At 42.3% G+C, this 18,774-nt stretch overlaps 1 protein-coding gene across 1 annotated transcript in view; it reads right to left on the bottom strand.

The window, feature by feature from the left end:
- slc25a26 (solute carrier family 25 member 26) overlaps nt 1-13,985 on the bottom strand; it is a 51,009-nt gene extending 37,024 nt beyond the window's left edge. Inside the window, exons 1-5 of the mRNA XM_004545302.3 lie at nt 13,779-13,985; nt 13,110-13,266; nt 10,834-10,952; nt 4,320-4,424; nt 3,516-3,563 (exon numbers count right to left, since the gene is read on the bottom strand). Of these exons, the coding sequence (XP_004545359.1) occupies nt 3,516-3,563; nt 4,320-4,424; nt 10,834-10,952; nt 13,110-13,266; nt 13,779-13,811 (462 nt within the window). The 5' untranslated portion in view covers nt 13,812-13,985. The remainder of the gene's footprint in view (nt 1-3,515; nt 3,564-4,319; nt 4,425-10,833; nt 10,953-13,109; nt 13,267-13,778) is intronic.
- Between the last annotated feature and the right edge of the window lie 4,789 nt (nt 13,986-18,774).

Genomic DNA, 18,774 nt, shown 5'->3' on the forward strand with positions numbered 1-18,774 from the left:
TCACTAGTGAGCCTTCTATTTCATTTTCGAATGACAGCTTAATATTTTCCTTGGCTTAATTTCTCTTTTTTCCAGTGCACTTTCCTTCTTATTTAATCCAGTCTTGTTAAGCTTTTAAAGGCGTTGAAGTAATTTAAGAGTTGGTTTGCTCTCTGGGTCTCTGAGACTAGCGGCAGCTGCTCCGATGAGCTCCAACTCTAAAGCACAACGCAGGAGGAAGCCTTCACTCCTTTACACGTGTCACACAAATCCTACCTTTACATATTAGAGGAAAATAAACAACCTTCGCTTCTACTACCATTTCTTTTTTTCCCTCTTTTTGCTCTGTCTCAGTCATATGAGGGTATATAAACATGAGCCTCTATGGATCAGTGTGCACAGACACAGGATATAGAGTGATTCCACTTTTGAACCCACATCAAGGGTGGAGGGTGGACACAAAAAAGGGGGGGGATGGGGAGAGGGTTCTCACACACACACACACACACACACACACACACGCACACGCACACGCACACGCACACGCTCTGCTGTGTGCCTGTTGAGACAATTTCAACCTTAGGATTCCACCAGAGGAAGCAGCATCCACCCCCACATTGTTTCTGACAATTATAACCCAGTGTACACACCACAAGACCTGAGCTGTCAGACATGTAAACATGGTACACGCTGAGTTTCCTAAATGACCCTAGTGTGGTTACCATTTAAACGCAATTACTTAATGATCATTATGACATCAGAACACTCAATGTAACAATATATTCAAGCAGAGTTAAAGAGAACTCTGTTTAAGCTGGTCAAATTGTGGCAAAATGCGGTCTTTGGTTCATGTTTTTCTCTCATTTGTCACTTTTCTGTAGCTCAAATACAAATCAGCTCCGATTTGTATTTGATCTGTTGGTAACAGTTAAATCCCAGGTTAGCGTGTCTTTCCTTACAGCTAAGCCCTCTGCTGGAGAAGGCGGGGGTGGGTGGGGGGGGGGGGGGGGGTTGGGGGGGATCGGGCAGCAGATTGAAGAGGAGATGGATAAATAGAAAGCAGAGCTGGGATGGGGGAGCCTGGATGGAGAGGTGTTTCATAAGCCCAGCTGCCAGAGCCTGTACTTTGCATTGCCAGGTCCCAGCTGCTGAAGTGGGGAAGCTTTGAGGTTGATGGAGGGGTTGTATTAAGCAAACTATATGTAATGCTGGTAAAGGGAAGTCATTCTAACACCCGGTTTTGCTTTAACTTAGGTGGCTCAAATGCCTCCCCTGTCTGTGTGCTTCCTAGATTAAATGTGTTTATTAAGAGCATTCAGAGCAGACACTTTCCAGAACATAACTATAAGTGATTATATGTAGACTGGCTGTATGTCAGAGTCACTGAGACAAGGTGCATTTTACAGAGCCAGCTTTACTTACACCTGCCACTCCGCAACCCACACAACACTGCATTACTAAACACTATCTAATAACCCACTTAAGACTCAATTACTCAATATTGCCTCAGAATATGTTGGATCAGAAAAAAAAGGGCTCGATATAAAAATAAATAATTTCTTTTAAAAATCAGTAACTGCTGTGCATAAATGTCATGGAGCTGGATTGGTACTGATAGGTGAGGAGAGGGAGGAGGGGAAGTACAGATTGTGTGGAATTCAAACAAAAGTCAGGCACAAGCTTCATAAAGGCAGTACCAATCTTAACATGCCATCTAGTGGAGAAAGATGGTACAATCCAAAACCGCGCAAGTGCAGGAAATCCTGACGAAATGAGGACCACTACTACTGATGACATATAATTAGAGTCTTGATTAGACTCGGAAGATTACCCTGTGTGTTTTCATACAATGAATGCAAATGAACACACAGACAACATCAACAGCTTATGTGGGATATGGGGCAAGTGTAGTCTCTCTCAAAGTCCTGAGCAAAGTCTTGCTGGTGTTAATTAAAAAAGGTCCTTGTTTTTCTAGAGCAGAATAAAGTAATTTTTCACCGCGCTCCAGTTTCCTTCACCCCAATCTAAATCTCAGTGATTTCATGCTCTGTTCAGTTGGAACCCATAAGATGCCAACTCAGCAGAAAACTTGACAGAAAGGGTATACCGCAATAAAGATTAATGTGGTGCAAAATTAAAAAGAACTGAAATCCTATTAATCAATAATTTAGATTTAAGTTTTAAAGACAACTTTGGGCAAAGCCGGGGTGCGCTGGGCAAAAACCGCCCGTACATGTAGGCTGGCGCAACAATGACAAACGGATCACAACTGACGTGACACTTGTACTCCTTTACTCCACCCTCCAAGATGATCAAAGTGGATTCTTGCACACTGGGCGCTAATGCGATATCATACCCATCAGAAAAGGTTTCTGAAGGCTGCCTAATGAATATATAGCACAGATAGGACCTCAATTAGTGGGCCAGTGAGAGCAGGGAGGCGCCATGCCGTACCACATAAACAAACTTATCTTGACAGGGTCTCTTGGCCAAAGGAGCGAGATGGGCGGATAGCGAAGGAGGCTGAGAGAAAATGAATTACCTTCCTGACACACGTCAAAGCCAATCACCACGAAGCATCCTTTGCCGTTCCCGTGCCCCAAATCCCTGCCGCCACCGCTGCGTTTCATCTGCCAGTGTTAGTATGCACACAGGCCGTGCGCCAGCCTCCAAATGTATTCATTTATTCAGAGCCCCTCGGAGAAATCACAGTGTCTTGTTGTCCTTTTTTTCCCTGGCTGTCCAGATGGAATTTGCGTGAATAACATCAGTTTAGTGAGGCAGAAAATAAGTACAGGCTAGCACAGCAGAGGGGACTAGATTACGCCCTCACCCACCTCCCTAAAAAAAAAAAAAAAAGACAAGTGTCACCTTCATATACTTCTTTCTCCCTCTCCATTTTCTTTTTCCACTTCTATTGAAACTCAAAACACCCATACAATGCTTCCCGCAATTATTTTGCAATATCATGCACTGCAGGTGCAATTAGGCAGAGGATCATGAATCAAAGAACTAGAGCTGCTTTTTTTTTCTCCATTACAAAAGGTGAGCGCCTATCAAGGGAGTTTAGCCCAGAACTCATTTATCCTTGTTTTGTTTTGCATTTATAACCAGAGTAATTGAATTAATTAATCAGATTTAGCTCTAAAAAGGAGAGCACACATCTTGTGCAAGTAATTGACTGTATTGAAAGTGAGGGAGGAAAAAAGAAAATCTGTAAATCAATACTACAAACTTCAATCCAACCCCAGAGAAATTAAATTGTCTTCAGTCACAAGCGTGGAAAGCCTCAATATCCGTTCAACCTATCCAAAAAAATCCACCACACATCTTTGAAAGAGCTGAGGAGCTGTTTTTAGTATTGATTTCAATATGATCTGTATGACATACTTTGTAATTACCTGGAACTAAACTTTACCAAAGACAGACATAAGTGCAGGATCTGCTGTGGAACAGGTACTGATGATGGTATCAACAGTGGATGACAGACACAAGTGAGCGACTGAGTGTGAAGTTAACCCGTGAATGAAACCTACCTCTCTGAGAACCGTACTGCCATATCCTCTGTACAAGCCTCGAACCCCCTGCCCCGAGAAACAACAGGAAAAAAAATGTTTAAATCTAACGTATAAAATCTAATTTTTGCTTTAATGCACATCAGTCAATGAACAGATAAAGCACTTGTATAATTCATCTGTGGGAACAACGTTTATTCAGCTTCTTCACAGATTATAGCAGCACATAACTGCTGAGAGCTGTTAGGGTTAAGGCGCTGGTATGCTCCAACCAAAGCACTCGTCTTAAACCCCCCACCCCACACACCACACCCACCCAACATCATAATGTTTAGATGGGAGCGGCAGAGTCTAACAATTTATTACAATTTATGAAATCAGTGACCCAACATCCACACCCATTCAGAACAGTGATTGGTGGATCTGATCGGTACATCTGGCTCAAAGCAGAGGGGACTTCAGAAACTTAATTTACTTATATGTTCAAACATATGAATATGGACAATATACTCATTTAAATCTTCCCCACCTTGATCTGCTACCTTTTGGAACTACTATCAACACCTCAGCCTTGAATCATGGCTTCACATGAACTAGCAGTACACTTCATTACTTGTAAACTCACAGTGCGAGTACTTTAGTTCTGGATTTCAGATAAGTTTGCTTTTTGATAATCTGCTTGCATTTCTTGGCAACAGGCTTGTTTTCATCAATGGCCTCAGATCCCATATCTCAGCAGCGTTACTGATATGAACGACAGCCAAAAATCACACACACATAAACGCAAAATTAATGGCCAAAAACGAGCTTCTGATTGCCACATACCTCTTCTCTAAGAGTAGCCAGCAGTATGTTGTAGGTAGAGGATGAGAGGGAAGCTTGGGCCCTCTGTTTGACCACCTCTGTGGGTACCCGGATCAGACACGCCACCTACAGGATGAAAAAACAAAACATTAAAGGCCTGAATTTGTAGTTGTTGTATTACACTATACTTTCATTTTATAGACCCTTTATATCCATGTTGTGCTTAATTGGAGGTTAGGAAACCCACATCTTTGTGTGCGCACATACCCACGCCACTCCCCTAGATGCCCTTTTGCTGTACATGATATCACCTTCTGTATGTTTCTGCTACGTGGCAGGTGGCCATGATGTGGCACGGCTCGAGGAGAGCAATTACATGAAGCTGGCAGGCTAACGACTGCTTTAGTTAGTGCGCAACTGGGCCAATTAACAAACTGGTACACAGAGCGGACATGACACCAGAGCAACAGTTGTCATGTTCGCAAAAGGTCATCAGGCTGACTGTGTATCTGTGTCCAAGGAACATGCTACCGTCAAACACCCTGATAGATCCAGACACGCATGCACACCCCAGCAGCCACACTCCCTGCTCAAGTCCCAACCCATCCACCATATGTCAACAAAAATATGGACTGCCAACAGCTAGTGAAGACAGACATGAATATTTATGCTTCATAACTCCCATGGTCCGAAAGGCAAGGAGAGGCAGGCAGGCAAGCACAGCTGCCCACCTGGCGGCTTGATTTCCCACTTATCCTGCACCGGAGTGGAAAAACCGGCTAACAGCAAGCAATCTTTGAGAGCGATTTGTGAGCCCCCCCCCCCCCACCCCACCCTACTGTGACTTCCCTTAGTCGCACAGATGCCAGACGCCACAGCAACACCAAGCTAGTAGGATAGCAAGGAGAGAAGGAATGTTAGAGGCAGTGTATTAAAGACACTTCCCGTTTTGCTCCTTTCCCAGTTCAGCTGTCGCTATAGTGATTTAGCATTTGGGCTCTTTAGGCTCTTTTGGGCCATACCCTGTAAATAAGAAGGCAAAGATACACCGCAAGCTGTTAAAGGGTTCTGGTGGACACTTGCTCTCTCTGTCGTCTCTTATTTTTCTGTACTGCTATAATACCTGCTGACTGTTGAGCAACAGATGGACCAATTCTCAACTTTGTTTTGACTTTCACTACATCATGTTTTCTGCAGGCTACGCAAGTTGTTCCTCTTTTCAGCACACAGTGAACACAGCAGCCTTAATCTCCATACATAACAGCAAAAACAAACGACTTGAATGTGCCTCTATAATTCTGTGCAGGCTGCTGGTGTTTCACATCAGTGTGTCCAGCTGCAGCACAACCACGGAGCAACACTACCACCAAGTGCCCAAACTCGCACCTGCATGACCCATTCGCAACAACTGAGCTTGCTGCATCTGCCTCTGAGATCTCATTTACCCTCCCCCTTTGGTCAAGTTAGAATTTCTAATACATTGTACATCATGTTTACCCCAAACCAACTCTCCAAAGGAGCAGAAAACGGCAGCTAAATGGAAAGAAAGTGGCTATGACAAGTAATTACTGATGTAATTGGCTGGGGGTTTGGACTTAAGATGGCCTTTTCCTTTCCTGTCACTGCAGCGAGGAGGCCAGAATGAGACACAGATTACACCAAATAAATGAGGAACATTGTTTATTTGGGAGTAATTTGTGCAACTAGAGGTGGCGGCGATGATGCTGAGTGGATAAAAGATCGAGTGTGTGGTCTCCGAGGCTATTTCAGATACAGTATCAGAAGCGGCAGCAAACGAGGGAGGGAAATGAGTGATGCTGAATGAGGACACAATGAGGTATGGCTGGGATGAAGGAAATCTAAATAATGGCTAGAGATGCGGAGGTAATATCTCATCGGAGAGCAAGCGAGATACAAAGAAATCAAAGCAGAAAAAGAAAAAGAAAGGAGCACAGAATCAAGAAGGGGAACGAAAGCAAGCATGCAAGCATTCAACACTTTCCTCCGGCTCGTAAACTTATTAGAAATCTGTTGGTAGCCTTTTAAATTTCTGCTACCATTTATCTTTATTTACAAGCTGCTGGATATGTCAAGCAGCCTTCATTAGGAAGCTGCCTGTCTGTGTTTGAAGCTCTTCAGTTTGGCCTGTTGTCGTTAGTCCAAATGACAGAGTATGTTTTCTGTTTGTAGTGAAAGTCCAGCACTCAGTCATGGGAGAACCACAGTAAGGGATGGGAAATTAGCAGAGACTCGTAGCACATTAGAGTCATTAAATCCCTCCATCCGGCAAGCCTTTGCCCCCATGCCTCTTTTACCACGTCTGGCCATCAGGACACGGTGGTCGGTCAGTCGGGACCGGGATTGCCGTTTGGCACCATAGCAACAACAGGTGGGAAAACATATAGGCTGTAATAACTGCATTGGGCCTAACTTATTTGGATTTATTCATCATTAAAAAACAGTGCGATCACCACCAAGAAACAAGATTGCCCTTTTGTGGACAATAGTAAATTTTAATCTTTTTTCTTTGTTGACATTTGGCTGCAACTATAGTGCAGTTAACACAATATAAAAAATAAAAAACAAACAGTAAGAGTGCCTTGAGCTGCCCTTTCAAAAAGACAATACTGTCTGTAACCACTGTTTCTTTGGATTTCATTATACTTCAAATGCATTACAGTATCGCAAAGGATAAAGTAAGCAAGGAAAATGGAAGAAAGAAGGAAGATGGAGAAGAAAAAGGTCATGGAGAAGAAGGGTAGAGATGTCTCCAAGTCTGAAACAACAGCCAATAAATCACAGAGCGTGGCGCTCCTCGAAGGCGATGCATGGATTATTTCTCAGAGCCAAGTTAAGTGGCTGCCAGTTTCTCCTACCTCCCTCCCAAAAAAAGAAACTCCTCCCTTGTGCTCCCTCCTTCTCAATGTCCCCCCTATCTTGTCATGTCACACTGTATTTTCCAGTACATCCTCCCACAGATGTGTGGCAGTAAGAGGGTGTGGGGAGGGGGGGTTATAGATGCGAGAGAAGCCTGCTGCCTGGCCTTGACAAATGAGCTTTCAGGGCAGACGTCGAGCGAATGGGAATGAAGATAAATCTGATCTAATGGCTGGATAACAGCCTGCTAGAGCCTGACAGACGCCATCAGCTTACACATTCTTTATGGGAGCGTCCCACCACTGCGGTCGCACAAACACCGAGGTGTTTGTGGCAGTGGGGATTTTCTCTCATTGTCTCGACCCTCTCGAGTTCTTTCTCTCTACAACTCTCTGTTATTGCCTGCAGGTGAATGCAGTGGTAACTAGGTTAATATAGACACTTGAAGAGTAAGATTCAACAGCTCTAGTAAATTTCTGGCTTCGTCCACAAAGACTGTGCACTTGTTAGACCAAAGGATTTTAATTCCACTATCATACGTTGGTACAGAATAAAATCTGAGCAGCAAACTCCCTTTGGTATGGCTATAATAGATTTAGTCTACATTTATTAATAAGATATTGCTAAGTCAAGCACACAATCCACTGAGCTTGGACATCAAAGTCGCAAAGCAATAAGTGCCCGTAAAACATCTGTAGTGAACGTTGTGGAGTGGAAACAGTTGGTAAAACACACTAGCCTCCTGGGGGAAAGGATCGTAGACTGAGTGGGTTAGAGAGGGGAAGTCAGGCGAGGACCAAATAACAAGTTGCTTCTTCTTTAAGTTGTGTGTGTTACACAACTGCTGCTCTGGTCTCCACAAGAGAAAACGAGAAGGAGGTAGAGCAATAAGGAAACAATCAAAGCGAGTCACTCTGATCTACAGTCGCCATCCATCCCACCATCTTAACTGCTTACTAAAGTCAGGCCTGTTTGTAAAGAGGGAAAAAAATGAAGATTGATTAGATCTGGTTAAAGATAGGTGGTCATTACGATCTGTTTGACATATTACATTTGGATGAAAATGGAGAAGCTGCACAGTTTTCATAAAATCTGTTTGTGAAATATTTTCCTTGATCCCTCAAAATTTTCCTTTGGCAATTTGTTGCCTAATGTCCTTTTTATTTGTGGCTTAAAGGACAAAAACATTTTTAGCACACTGTATATTAAATTATAGCACATATAAGTGCCAAAATAGAAAATAAAGTCTTGTGTGACTGTGTTCACTGTGTTTTTCTGTCACCCATCTCACACACATCTGACAGAGCTGATGTGCTTCTGCTTTAACCTGTTGACTGGCACTGACTCATAAAACATTTGGACAAGTGAAAAACACACCTAGCTATGATTGGCCAGTTATGATATAATCTCAGCTCAGATGAGATGGACTATTAAAAAAAGGAACTTTGGATGAAACCAAGTGAATAACGTAAGATTCAAGTGACCCTGTCAGCAGATAAGAATTGGGTTTTATTTTATTACACTGGTTATGGCCTGTGTAAGGCCATGACCAGTGTAAGGAGAAGAGAGAACAGTCATGAACATTCAAAAGGAGAAAAACTACAGGAGAGAATCGACAAAATCAAACTAAATGCCCACAACATTATATACATGAGGACTAGAAAATAAGGAAGGGTCAGTACATCATGGGAAGTCCTACAGCAGCCATAGCAGCCTAATTAACGGATGGCTTCAAGTTTACTTATCAAGACCAAACTATAAATTCAATTAAAAAGAAAAGATTTATGCTCATCATAAAAGTAAAGAGGGTGTCTTGTCTCCTGAAGCTAAATAAAAGAGTGCTAAAGTAAGTCAGATACACCTCTCATGAAACAAAACTTCAGGAAGTGAGGATTACCAGAATGTTTGTTAATCACGCATTTTCTGCTGCCTGTGTTATTAATTATTTTCTTGGCAAATACTAAGAAAAGTAAGAAATTGTCACCACTTCTGTCAGACACTCAAAACAAGACTGTTATAAAAAGTCATTAGCACCTACTGAGACAAAGAATCATATTTGGCTGCTGTTGCATCACAGTGCAGAAGTTTAGGTCTTGTATCTAACTCGGGGCAGCACTAGGGTAGGCCTTTCATGGCTAAGCCTGAAGATTAGCCTCTTTGAACAAGACAATCTCAGCTGGCAGAATGCAGGAGGATACCGCCCCTGCTCTGCTCGGCTCCATTCTGTGGATTTGTGCCTTTGATGTGCTCAAATCCACAATGAGGTTAGAGGTAGTGGCAACCTCTGCCTGACCTTTCACATTCAACTTGACTGTAGTATACATAAAAAACCTGAAAAAAATGTTCTGATTGTTAAGTGTTAAACACATACGGTAACCCCAATAACTGATACACTAATTCTGAGAACTAGGGGAAGATTTGCTAATCTTCGAGTATCATTATGTCCTCTTGCGAACACTGTGAGGCCTGAAAAGTTTAGAGACTCCATCTAAAAAAGGCAAAAACTTTTCCCTGATCCAAGTTTGGCTACAGACTTCTGTAAATTAAAAAAACAAAAACAAAACAAAACAACAACTTGTGTAGCACCGCGCTGTTCTCTGTGCTTTGCCACACTCGGATCGCTCCCTCCGGAAGTTCTGTTCTGTAAGCGCCTTAAACGACCCGCGCTGGATCTCTTCCACCAAGTCAAAATGTCAAACTTTCAACTTGAATTTCATTCTGGGAAAGAGGAAGAAACATCTGCATGATGCATCAGATCAAGCTGCTCCTAGGAAACTCTCCCACTAGAAGGCTTGTTGGGCTCTAGGTCTTAAACCATGATGCCATGCTTCGCTCCGTTCTTGCAGAACAGGCTCAGTCTCAGAACTTTCTCATCGCACCTCGTAGGTAACCTAAAGTACAGTGAACAACCTGCCATGTGGAATAATCCCATTTCATAAACATGCAAAACCTGGCTAAATTACACCCATCCAAAAGCCATGAATACTGAATTTCTAGCATTTTGCAGACAGCCTAGGGTATACCAAGGGGGGCATCCTATTTTCCATATCCCCCATTTCATGCCAGTGTGAATACCCATGGCCCCCTTATGGCTCAAATCCTGCGGTTCACTACAAGTGACTGGGAGAGGATTCGGCTGAGGAAATTGCGCTGCTTCTCATTGGTTTCAAGCGTGAATTCCCCAGACTAAATTGTCAGAGTCTGGGGTACTGAGATGGGAAAGTAGATGAATCAATAGGCAGTAATGAGGTCTTATTTACCCAGCTGGTTGAGAGAACTGCTGGGACAGTACCGAGGAAGCCCCCTTAACTCACCCAGCTGGACCTTGAGGCCTACAGCCAAAACCACATACTCCCTCCCCAGCTACTCCATTGAAGAGCGGTCTACGAAATTTAAAAGGCGAAAACATTAAGAGACATGCCATTGGTTTTCATTTGGGACATACATTGGTGGGAAAGAAACAACAAGGGCAAGAACACAGAAGAGCAAAAATATGCATGTAAAGACAGCTGGCCTTCTAAAGATGGAAGTGCTGGGAATCATTTAGACCAACAAAAGAATACAAATGACTCAACAGTTTACTGCCAGAGTGAAACAGGGATAGAAATCCACATGAGAGGAGACAAAGGATGGGAGAATGAGGGACAGGCTGACTTACTACTTCTCCCAGGGAGGCGGCCAGCATGTGAGTGACAGGTGCCACATGTGGTAATGCAAACACTCCACCGGTGCCGAGAAGGGCCTTTGTGTATTCGTAGGTGACGAAGAAAGCAGCGGCTGAAACCAAGCAGAACCACAGGCGTTTAAGGCCCATTAGTCAACCAGCATAGAGCAATTAATATCCCTCACTACCACTGACAGGGGAGGAACTGAGGTGTGTGTGTGCGTGTGTGTGTGTGTGTGTGTGTGTCTGCCTGCACTTAAACCCAAAGAAAGTTAACACATTCTGCAAAAGTATACAGATGAAATCATCAAAATCACTCTACTCTACTCAAATAAAGAGATGCTTATTGTATTTCCAATTTCTGACTGTGAGAGTGGTAGACATGCAGAAAAAACATACTTTCTTTAAACTGATGCTCAAATATTAGGTACGTTGGAGCTGCTACCCTGTAAGACTGTGCTTGGCACCTTCTCAAATGCTCTCCTTGACCAGGATGCTGCCTGTGTGGAAAACACTAAGCTACAGTTAGAGAGGTTTACATCTATAGGCCCTTTATAGACCACTTCAACTACAAGGCAATTCAAAGTTCCCAAATTAAATCCTAAGAAAACAAACAGATATAAAAGGGACATTTAAATAGGATTGTAAAGCAAAATAATTGATCGAAATGCTAAAAGGAGAGCATCATTTAGTTTAAGGTTCCAGTGAATTCAAATAATCACTAAATTTTCAGAAAGCTACAGTGTTATTTGTGGTAAATTCTTTGAGTGCATGGTTAATTTGCTGCAGCTCAACAAATAAATGAATCAGCTTCAGTGTTATTAATGTTACTTTTTTCAGCAACTGTTTAAAGGAGTAACAAGCAATTGGCAGCACTTAAAGTTGTGAGAAAAGCACAAGTGCATTCCATGGAGATTTTGAAGGGTTTTTTTTTAAACATTTGATCCTCTTTGAAGCAGTGACTGTAGAAAAAGTTAGAAAGCCTGAACACAAACACTACGAATATGCAAAAAACACGCGATAACCTTAAATGAATGTCATGTTTTTAATTCCGCTCCGGACTCATGAATCTCAACCCAGCAGCAGCGGTAACGTTTGCACGTCCTCTCCCGTTAATGCGGCAGGTAAATAATCAACTAACAGTGCATATTATGTTAGCGCGATCTGCCTTATTACAAAACCTGCCATTACTGTGCATTTAGGTGACCATGATGAGAGAGACGGACAGAGTCTGGCTCAGATGCTGGCAGTTCTCACTGCAGTCTACCGTTAGCGTCTCCTTTCAGGCCAGGATAGACGAATGTCACCGAGCAGTGACTAAGTTTGTGGTCAAAGGCTTGAACCCATTTGCCACAGCAGATGCCCCCGATTTTCAGTAAGTGAATGTGTTTAATTGTAGGCAGGGACATTACTGGATATTCTTGTGTAATTGCTACAGAATAATTTATGTTATACTTTGTTATTGCTACAGAAGAATATTTATTTTATTATTTTACATTTAAACATTTTTTTCCTGGGGACCCTGTGACACCCCATTGAAGAGCCGTAGGCTGTGGATCTCTTAAGATCTCACTGTTGGGTTTGTAAGGCCATGTTACTCCTAAATTTCTATCTTGTTCGAAGAGAAGATATAAAACAAAGTTCTAAGCTAATCGAAAATGCCAATACTGATAGATTAACAAAAAACTAATATCGACTGACAATATCGGCCCACTGAAAAATCAGCTGCCCTCTTATCAAACTAATCTGATTGTGAACTACCAAACTAAAATATCCAACCAGACGTCTATCAGAAGAGCAAAATAAGGTTATGTGTGAACGGTGAAAGATTATACTACCAAACAGGTAAGTTCTGTTAAATGCTGACAGGTGTAGGAAGTGTAGGAAAAGATATGTTCCAAAACAACTCATGACCAAGACATACGCTATGATTGCAGTTTGGAAGTTTTTCTTTTTGTTGTTGTTTTAAAAAAAAAAAATTAGATATATGTTGCTGTCATTTCTGGTTGCATTACTCAGTAATCCCTCCATATACATGGACACAGAATCAGGTGAGATTAAGGTAGATTTTTTTTAATATGAGATATAATTTTATATCTTCTTCAAGATGAATGAGCTGAATAAGTCACGGTGTAAATATTATTATTTACACCGTGACTTATGTTTACAGATACACAGTGAGATACTGATAGAATAACACAAGAACAGAAATAATGCAAACAATAGTTCAGAGGGAATACATATCCAGCTGTCACAATTTAACATCATACCATTGGGGAAGGAGCCGACAGCAGCAGATGGGACTCCGGCGTAGATGCCCCTAAAGCCTCCAGCCTTGTAAAAGCCCTGCTGACTCTGAAGTCTGGTCTTTATTGTGTCGAGTGGAAACAGGGTCAGATCCACACACATCCCCGCACAGCCACCTGCCTGCGGTGACAGTCACATTGTGAGATGTACAGTAATGCTGCAACACTCACCCACTGTCCACTTAAGAAACAGAAAACACTGCTATATTGTCACGTTAATGTCTAGCAAATATTTAACTGCAAAACAAGGAGAGCTGAGAAATGTTGGTTGTGTCTGTAAGAGTTCATTTAAAATCGACTCTTCAAGGTCGGTTCAAGTCTCCACAAAACTCCAACCGAAAACAGACTGGCTAGAAGATTAACTGAAGTTTATCAATTTATATTTATCGATATATTTATATTTACATTATAATAACGTTTACATATATTCATTTCAGTACCGTTCTTTTATTTTCTCGAGCTAAATATAAAGCGTCATGGACTTTTACCTGTTCAAACAGATTTCATTATACTGTCTGAACAACAAGGAACCGGCAAAGTGGCGTTTTTTAATCCAGATATATGAGAGGGGGGTTAACAGCTTATATTTGTCTGTATTTAAAGTACGACTCTGTGTAAATAAAATTATCTTACCACCAGAGACGCCACGAACTCTCGCCTCTCCATGTTTCCGCTCTCAAAGCTGCCCTTGTGGTCTTTTAGCTCTTAAAAATGCAACTGCTACACATTATCTGACACTTCAGTGAAACCAAATCATGCCTGTGAAGGACGCAGCCATCTTGGTTAAATTACTTCCGCATTGCGTCACGACGCATATGACGTCGACCGCTTGAGCCGAAGCTTCACGTGCGTGTTTGTTTTTCGGAGAGTGTCTGAACGAGAGGGAAATAAAGCAGTAAGACAGACTCTCTGACTATAACATGCTCTATAACAGTATAATATGTGCCTTTTAATACCTGTGGTGTCATTTGATGAGCTGTGGTAAGTCCTCCACGTGTTTGAGGCTCTGAGGTGTTTGAGGGATGCTGTAAAATTACTTAAAATTATAAAAATTTCCCCACTTTTCGATAGCTCGTTTCTATATTCTGGCTAGCAGATTGGCTCCTGCTGGCCGTTATTGCCTGCTTAATTGAGGAATATCTAAATATTAAAATAATTAAAGACTAATTGAAACAAAAACATACTCTGAAAATGTCAGATAACTCTGACAAACAGCTTGGCGCGTTTGGAGGGGAAAAAAGCGCAAACGCAACAGCTGTCCTTGTATGATGGCCATTTTGAGAGGTAATAGTAGGTAGACTACGGTGCTGCTAATCACATTAATTAAAGTTCTGTTGTAATTAGTGTGATTACTAACACATGTACGAATTCATATCAAAATGACTGCAGGGAAAAAGTTCGAGGCTGTAAAAGAAACGTGGTTACAGCTGGGTGACCATGTGTGATTGTCTGTAAGAAAGCTGTAAAATGTGACGATTTGGACCTTTAGCTCAGATGAAATGAACACCTGACAAATAGTCATCATCTACAGCCTAAGTGGATGATTGCAGGTTTGCTTTTTCCCATAAGAAATAAAGAAAAAGGGAAATTGCTCTGTCCTCAGCTCCCCAGAACGCTGCTCAGTCATTATGATGACCTGACAAAAACACAGATGAACTGGTGGCTAATTTAAGCCACCCTAATGTGGTTTGAAAGTGTGGCACAAATCCTGTTTGATCTTTTTAATCAGACCACATAATATGTGCTAGGGAGCAAATAATTTGAGACCTATCTTCACACACTCGTGTTGTCATTCTGTGTCTGTATGGCCTTGTATTATTGCACCCTGCTTCTCCCTTGTGGTGCCCGTGAGTGAGTGAGTACGCTCAGGTGAGTGTGTTCTTTTCCAGTGACACGTCGACTGGGTTATTTATGGGCTGCTGTCAGCCAGGCAGCACCTCCTATTAGGGAAGAGCAGGCGAGGGGCCACCACCTCTTTATTCAGCCCGGACCCAATGATGTCTGGGCTGGGTGCGCCCAGTTTGAAGCTCGGCGTGCGCCATCCATCTTGTTGAAGGTGGTCTCACTGGGATCCCATTGGATGAGAGCCCCAGCTGGATCTGGATGGACTTGTTCTCTTCATCCATGGGCCTGAGGATGGCAGTCGCACCACTTACTCTTTCCTTCTTGTGCTTATGTTGTCTTGATGGAACACTTTAAAAAACATGATGAATGTGTAAGTTGTTTTTTTTTTTCATTTTTTTAAATTCTGGATTTCATTTCCACAATTAAGATGTGAATGATATCCTGTATTTTGGGGATTTTCACCTCACAGCCTAACCTGGGGGACTGAGGTGAGGGACAACAAAAGTTGGTTGTCCCTCACCTCAGACAGAACCTAATCTCGGTTCTGCCTGAGTCTCCAACCACAGTTTTCCCTTCTGTAGCATTAGAAACTAGTTTGGTTTTAGGACCGCAAATCTCCAACCAGATACATTTCGGTTTGAGGCAGACAAGAACTTAGCAACGGCCTGCGCCAGTATGCTCCATGTTTCTCGATAAAAACAGTGCGAGCAGGAGGTGAATTTCTCCATAGGAGTGGATGCAAAAGCTAGCGGCAGGATGAGAGTAGGAGCGCTCAGTTACCCCCGTGTAAGGTCAATAAGAATCACCCAGAGTCTGGGCAGATTTGCAGGGAGCACCATTGATCTTGACCCACTCAGAGTATGATCTCAGAGATAAAAGGGAGGAGACGAGAGGGGAACTTATTCACTGTCAGCCACAAGTCAGCAAAGGGCACTTCTAGCCCGCAGGCTGTCTTTAAAAACTGAAGGGCAAAAGTACGGAGGATTAAGCCACGAGGTGGGGAGGGAGAGAAATGCAAGCAGCCATGAGGTTTATTGCAATAACACAGAGCTAACATCTATTGGTTTCACTCCCCTTTAGAGGCGTGCGCCGGTGACAGCCAGAATGAACTCTGAGTCAAAAGGTTATGTGACTTGCACAGGTGAGAGGCTGCTCAGAGTTCCAGCTGAAGTTTTATATACTTTTTCTTGCTTCTGTGTGCGTGTGCGAGGTTTTTTAGACAGGACAGGTTGCTTACATTTTAATAGTTTAAATAAATTTTCATTTCAAATGCCTAGCTTATTCTTTGGACACTGTTATGGAACAACAGTTGTCTTCTTTTCTTGGATGTAATGTGAGAAAGCACCATCTGTAATGGTCGCTGTTTGAGAGCTGAGAGAAACACACATCTTGACTCTGACACGGTGCTTTTATTCATGAGGCGGCAAGGTGAGCTTCAGCCCAAACATAGCTCCTGCTCATTAGCTGGCCTAACATTTGCATCATTAGGACACCACAACAGCAGGGGTAGAAAGAAATGCGACTAAGCACCTTTCGTATAACTCTTTGTTTTTACTCTCGGGATGATAGGCTACATGAGCCTGTGACAGGGTGGGGTGGGTGAGAGGTGTTGATGCTCTAAATGAAGAGAGGAGGGGAGGTGAGATAAAGGGAGCAAAGGAGAGGAGAAAGGTTAGAGAGAAAGTGGAGCATAAAAGAACATTCATTATAAATTCACTGAATCGACAAGCTGTCAGGCTGCCCCGTGTCCATGCTGCATTTAAGTGTTTGCTAAACTACTGACTCCTGCGTTACACACAAAACTTTTCCTTCCTTATCGCCTCTGGACGCATCCCTATCACCTGTTTCTGCACCACGCTTTGTGTTTTGACCCCCCTAGAGCCTTGCAAAGCCATGTCATCATCCCATCTTTTCCTTCCTATTTCTCCCCCCGTCTGCTTTCTCATCCCTGCCGGGCCACCAGCGAGCTGCCTGTAGCATATTGATCCCATGCTTTGCTCCTGCCAAAAGACAGACGAGGCAGAGAACGGTCAACACCTTCTTTTCTGCAGAAGCAACCGTGCCAATGATTTCAGTGGTTGATATTGATTGTTGTTATCAATTTTACCACGGCGCACACTGTGCATTTGTTATCGTTGGGTCAGCATGTGCAGGTAAACTGAGAGAAGGGCTGTCACACCAAGTGACCTGTGATGGATTTGGATTGGTTGGAAGGTGTGTAATCACCCTTGCGTTATAGCTGTTCAGTGGCCACAGTCAAAGCATCACCTGTCAGGGCCATGTTCAGACTTTGCAGATAAAATCTTTGTTTAAAACCTTGTTTATACAGCAGAATGACTACAGTCGTTATAAACGCATGAGTTCTGCTCTTCCAAGTTGTCTTAGGTCCTGCCCAGTATCTGATCAAGTTAGGTTGCTACTTGGCTAATTTTGTTTTAACTTATGAGAAAGCTTAAGCCTTGAGACCTTTAGTGCAACACATGCAGGACTAAGCCACTCTAACTTTGAGTCAGTCTTATCTCTTAGACAGCGCAATCCCTGTCAGCCTCAGCTACACTTTGTGCTTGGTGCAAGCAAATGTGCTATACTTCCCAGCTGTTTACCAGCATGTTGACATTAGCTCAAATCACCACGGATGATTTTTCATACTGAAAATTATTTACATTGTTGGCATTTTGACTTTTAGTATCATTAGTCTGCAGCACTTGTTTGCTCTGCTTATGTACAAAAACACAGATTCATTACAATTTATTAAGTTATTCTTTTCATCTTCATTATATCACTGTAGATGTATATATCTGTTATTGTATATTTTACACATGTTGGTATGGGATATTGTATTTGTTTTAAATGTTATATACTTATGTGGTATGTGTATTTTGACTTTTGTTGCCATGATGCCAGGTCTCTCTTGGAAATGAGATTTTTAATCTCAATGAGGTACCCTGAGCAGTTTATATAATAAGTTTCATCCACATTGATTAAGTCGTGTAGGAGGAGTAAGGGAACAGACAGCCACACATATATATGACTGTTTTGGGTCCAGTTTTGACTTCCTGGAGGCTGTAAACATATAAACATTTAACTTTTATTTTATTTATTTATTTATTTTAATATCAAGATTGAAACTTGACTAGGACAAACCCCTTAAATTTTGTGCTTTACTTTCTTGGTGCCTCACAGTCAATCAGAGTGCTATTGCATATAATAAATAGCACATCATAACATCTTTTAATAAGTTCTTTAGGAGAATCTTGTAGTTGTCTTAATGCAGCCCACTTGGTTTCTTCCTTTGGTTTTCATGTAGTAGTGTGCAGCTGTAAATGTTGAGAAATGGGAGGAAGTGTGATCTCAGAGAGACGCCAACAGCCTGAAGTTTCCTAGAAGAAATTTGCTGAGTGGAAAAATGAAAACTGAAAAGAAAGCCACGAAATTACCTTAAAGAATATATGGTATCTATTCATCACAACTAGTGTGGCTGAATTTCCCCCTCTGCTGGTATTAACTGACTGGCTTTTTGCTGTTTTGGCTCATAGTCACAGATGACACTTGCATTTGTCATTGCCTGAGCGTATCGAGGGAGAAGGTGAGAGCATCCAGACTAGCTCGTGGTACTTGGGAAAATGAGTCACAGCAGCTTTGTTTGCAGCATACTTTTTCCTTTGATAAATATGTCCACCAAGTCTCAATTCTTTATAATTCTACCAGCTGCTGGCTCTTGCATTTCCTATTCAAGCACACCTTTCTTTTCTGCAGTATGGACTGCACACATAAGAGATCAACA

The sequence above is a fragment of the Maylandia zebra genome, linkage group LG5, assembly GCF_041146795.1.
Source record: "Maylandia zebra isolate NMK-2024a linkage group LG5, Mzebra_GT3a, whole genome shotgun sequence".
Classification (NCBI taxonomy): Eukaryota; Metazoa; Chordata; class Actinopteri; order Cichliformes; family Cichlidae; genus Maylandia; species Maylandia zebra.